The sequence below is a fragment of the Microtus ochrogaster genome, chromosome 1 (assembly GCF_000317375.1).
Source record: "Microtus ochrogaster isolate Prairie Vole_2 chromosome 1, MicOch1.0, whole genome shotgun sequence".
In the NCBI taxonomy this organism is placed as follows: domain Eukaryota; kingdom Metazoa; phylum Chordata; class Mammalia; order Rodentia; family Cricetidae; genus Microtus; species Microtus ochrogaster.
The window spans coordinates 101360199-101365008 of NC_022009.1; the positions used below are offsets into that span (position 1 = coordinate 101360199).

The 4810-nt window shown below is 39.2% G+C and overlaps 1 protein-coding gene across 1 annotated transcript in view; it reads left to right on the forward strand.

The window, feature by feature from the left end:
• Naa15 (N(alpha)-acetyltransferase 15, NatA auxiliary subunit) overlaps positions 1-4810 on the forward strand; it is a 70682-nt gene that overhangs the window by 24923 nt on the left and 40949 nt on the right. Inside the window, exon 2 of the mRNA XM_005343956.2 lies at positions 3084-3168. Coding sequence (XP_005344013.1) covers positions 3084-3168 — 85 coding nt within the window. The remainder of the gene's footprint in view (positions 1-3083; positions 3169-4810) is intronic.

Genomic DNA, 4810 nt, shown 5'->3' on the forward strand with positions numbered 1-4810 from the left:
CAGAATTCTGTTCTGTTTACTCCACCCACCTAAGGGTTGGCCTATCAAGGGGCCTAGGCAGTTTCTTTATTAATAAGAAATCACTCCCACATCAATAAAGAGCAGAGAGAGCAAAAGCATCGTGCTGCTTCTGGGTGTGCAGAGATACAGAGTTGGTGGTGGGAAGATACTTAACCTGAGCAGTGCCAAGAAGCTATTTTAAAAAGACCTCTCCTACATCTTAACAAACCAACTTAGAGCCATGCAGAGTCCCTATTTGCATGTCTAGTAATTCAGAGCAGGTTCATGGACTATATGCTTCAGACCTGGCCTATAAAAAGCCTCTGGGTAAAGGGGAACAATCTTTGAGTAACAATTACAGTGACCCAAGAAGTAGAAACCTGGTCGAGTTATAGACCTGGGTGACCCACACAGATAGTTCCACCACTGTTTACCAGAGGATAGGGACAAGGCAGGCTTAGTGTCTGTACCCTACCTAAGTGGAAAGAGATAAGATTGACTTGGCTCCCTATTGACTGCACAGAATAGGAACACCTTATCCTACGCCCTGACAAGGGACTGCAGGGCACATTCTGTGTGCCCCACCCCCCTCCAGCTCTGAGGCAGGATGGGCTGCCCAAATGACCTATCAGGCTCAGGCAAAGACCACATAGATTGTAATACAGCTACCTCATTCTCTTTTCCTTCTTTAAAAAAATTATTCTTTCTTTGGTAATTTCATATATTAACACTGTATATTTAGATCATATGTATCTCCTCAACCCCTCCTTCAATTCATCCTGTAGCATCTCCCTCCCTTCCCACCCTCATAACTAGCTGAGTCTACTTAGTGCTGCTCCTGTACCCTGAAGCAGTCAGTCTATCATGGGCCCTCTAGTGGTGTTTAACTACTGTTCCTCAGCTAGATGTGGGACTTGAGTAAATCTCTTTCTTCTCCATGCTGGAGTGTTGACTGGTTTAATCTTGTGCCAGGCAGCTTTATTTAATATCTGGCTTCAGTTTAATGAACTGGCTTTGTCCTGCCCAAAAGACAGTTATCCTGGAACTAGGACTAGGTCTCCCTGCTGAGTGTTGAGATCATTTAAGGTTATTTTGTTATATTTTCTTTATCTTCCTTCCCCTTCCCTCTCTCTGACTTGTTTTTCAAGATTTTTATTATGTTTTGTGTTTTGAGACAAGGTCTCATGCTGTAACCCTTGTCTCAAATGGAGCTTGCTACACACACACACACACACACACACACACACACACACACACACACACATCATGCTGGTTCAAACTCAGACATCTGCCTGTCTCTGACTCCCAAATGCTAGAATTAAAGGAGTATATTATTTTAATGATTATTTTTTATTAATTTTTTGTGTGAGGTGGGTGGAGAGGGAGAAGTAAATGCAGGTGCCTGTGGAAGCCAGACAGAAAAAAAAAAATCTGAAAAGAAACTCCTTACATTATATTGGAAGCATATAGAACAAAGAAGGTTGAAAGCTAGCCTGACGGTGGTGACTCGGGCCTTTAAAAACCCAGCACTTGGGAGTCAGAGACCAGCCTGGTCTATAGAGTGACCAGGCAGCAAGGGCTACACAGAGAAATCCTGTCTCAAAACCATGGGGGTGGGGGGAGAAGAAGCTTGAAAGCTGCAAGAGACAGGCATCAAGTTATATATAAAGGCAAATGATAGAATAGCAGTGGATTTCTCAGCTCTGAAAATCCAAAAGGTACAGACCAATATATATCAGTCTGAAAGACAATAACTGCTGATTTAGCATAGTCATCTTCATAATTGAAGGAAAAAAAGATATCACTAAAGGAATTTATTTGATCACTTTTAGTGGCAATGCAGAAAATATTTAAAGGAATCCTAAACATTGGAAAGGAAGATAAACACATCCCAGAAGACTCGATGCTGCTAGAACCTAAATAAGAATTAGGAAAATATCAAAGAAACCAGTGCAGCACAGTGGCAGGCCTAGCTCTTGAAATCTTTTGTTGTTGTTTTTCGAGACAGGATTTCTATAGTATGAGGAGGAGTGGACTGGCTTACACCAGGGCTGGCGGGCTGCTTATTGTCATGCCCCCCCCCAACTTATACCTGAAATAATCACACAGAAATCTCTATTAATTAAATCACTGTCTGGCCATTAGCTCTAGTCTCCTATTGGCTATTTTTTACATCTTAATTTAACCCATTTTTGTTAATCTGTGTATTACCACGAGGCCGTGGCTTACCAGGGAAGATTTAGCATGTCTGACTTTGGCAATTCCATGGCGCCTCTCTCCGCCTGTCTTTTTTTTTTTAAGCATTTTGTTTTGTCTACTCTGCCCACATAAGGACAAGGCAGCTTCTTTATTCAACCAATGAAATCAACACAAATTCAGAAGGACCTCCTACACCAGGTTTCTCAGTGTATCTTTGGCTGTCCTGGAATTAGCTTTTGTAGACCAGGCTGGCCTCACACTCACAAAGATCTGCCTGCCTCTGCCTCCCAAGTGCTGAGATTATAAAGGCGTGTACCCTCAGCCCCCAGTTTAGCTCTTGAAGTCTAATGGTTTCATTTTCTTACAAAAAGAAGATGCAGGTTAGCAGACCAGGTTACAAGACAGAATCAAGCTGTTTGTTGTCTAAAGGAAATCTCACTGTGGAGAAGAAACACACTGTCTTAGTGTGAAAAGATGAAAAAAGATATTTTTTTTTAGTGGTTGAATTCGAGTCACAATTCTCTGCGTAACGGCCCAGGCTGTCCCTGACTTGCTGTGTAGCCCAGCCTGGGTGGGCTATCAGAGAAACTCTGCCTAGATTTTAAAAAAATTAGCTTATGATTTTTCAAATCTATATCTTTTATTTTATCTTGCTTTTAATTTTTGTATTTAAACATTTCAAACTTTTGGTGATAGAGATTTGGATATGCTAGGCAAGTGCTCTGCCAATTAATTATGTTCTCATCCCCTTTTGGTGAGTATTTAAGTGGACTTAGAAGCATCTGAAAATAATATTATGTTTAATAGCATAAAAATTTAACAATAAACTTAGAAAGTTTCTGCAATTATTGTTAAACTGACATACTTTCTTTTTTTTTTGACAGAGATGTTATGAACATAAACAGTATAGAAATGGATTGAAGTTCTGTAAACAAATTCTTTCCAATCCCAAATTTGCAGAACATGGAGGTAAGGACAAATACTGTGTACCTTTAATTAGATTTGGCATAATTGAATGACTGTCTGGCTTCTTTTACTTTGCTGTTACCCAGCTGTCTTTATTTTCCAGAGTATACCATTAACTCTTATGAGAGGATAAAACTTAATAATAAATGAATTTTGAGTTAAATACCAAAAAAATGATTGCACATTCAGTTTGTTTTGGTTTCTTCTTTTCAGTATTAGTTCTTCTAGTAGAGCTAATGGAAAGGCAGAAGAGCCCATTTAGACCGGATGCTTGTTTTAGTTAATACGTTCATAAGAACATTTTACTTTAGAGCTTGCAGCTTGAAGAGTTTTATTCTTTACCATAAGCTGTTCAGAATGTGACCATTTAGTTATTTATTTATATTGTATCTTAATTAGCTTACCACTGAGTCATGTTTAGGACATTTGTATTTACATCCAGATGTATAACTTTTGTCTGAATAATGATGGGTGGTTAGATTCTTGTAGAACAGTTGATGAGTATGTGACTGAACTTATAAAGAAATAAACGGAAAATAGCATTTTGGGGGGTCTGATTTCTATAGATTTGGGAAACATGACTCATTTAGTAATTAATTGACATTGTGTATTGAGAAGGGGAGAATGACAGTTTTCATCATTCCTTCTCTTGTATCTTGTTTCCCTATGCTTGAGGATATACTTATGCCGCAGTTTTGAGATACAATCAAAATTGTAAAATGAGTGAGAGTAAAAATACCCAAATTGATCTTCGCTTCTTATTGATACCTAACTTCAGCCAGGCGGTAGTGGCACATGCCTTTAATCCTAGCACTCATGAGATAGAGGCAGATGGATCTCTGTGAGTTTGATTAAGGTATCCTCCTAAAAATCATTTTTGTAGGCTGGGCAGTGGTGGTGCATGCCTTTAATCGCAGCAGAGGAAAGTGGATCTCTGTGAGTTCGAGATCAGCCTGGTCTACAGAGAGAGTTCCAGGACAGCCTGAAACCCTCTCTGTCTCCCTCCCTTCTCCCACAAAAGAAAGAAAACCTATCTTCAGTTGTTATCTGGATAGTGGGTTCTTTTATATTCCATTTCTCAAGTATGTATTCTGGTAATGGAACTCCTAATTTCATCATGGTAGTTTCATTATCAGAAAAGTGTCATATCTCATAATTTTAGAGCAATTTTCCCTCTTTTTTTTCTAAAACATTTTAGGAAGAAAGAACATCTTCATATCATAACAGACTAAAATTAGGTTGAATATGAAGTATCACAAATTCACTGGAGATATTTTTAAACAGATAACACCTTTGGGCTTTATTTGTTAGTTTGTGAGAACAGAGTTCATGCTGGTTTTTAATCCGTGGCCCTCCTGCCATCTTCTTCTAAGTGCAAGGGTTGGGTTACTTGTGCACACAACAGCATCTGGGCCTATGCATATCTTTATTCTTTCCTATAGTTCTTTTTTTGAGACAGGTTTCTAGTGTAGCATAGGCTGTTCTGTCTTGTAACCAGTCTGGCCTTGAACTCTCAGAAATCTGTATGCTTCTGTTAGGATTAAAGGTTGCACTATCACCACCTGGCTATATCTAAAATTTGATCTTAAAAATTAGGCAACAGCACTCAGGAGGCAGAGGTAGGCGGATCTCTGGGAGTTCGAGG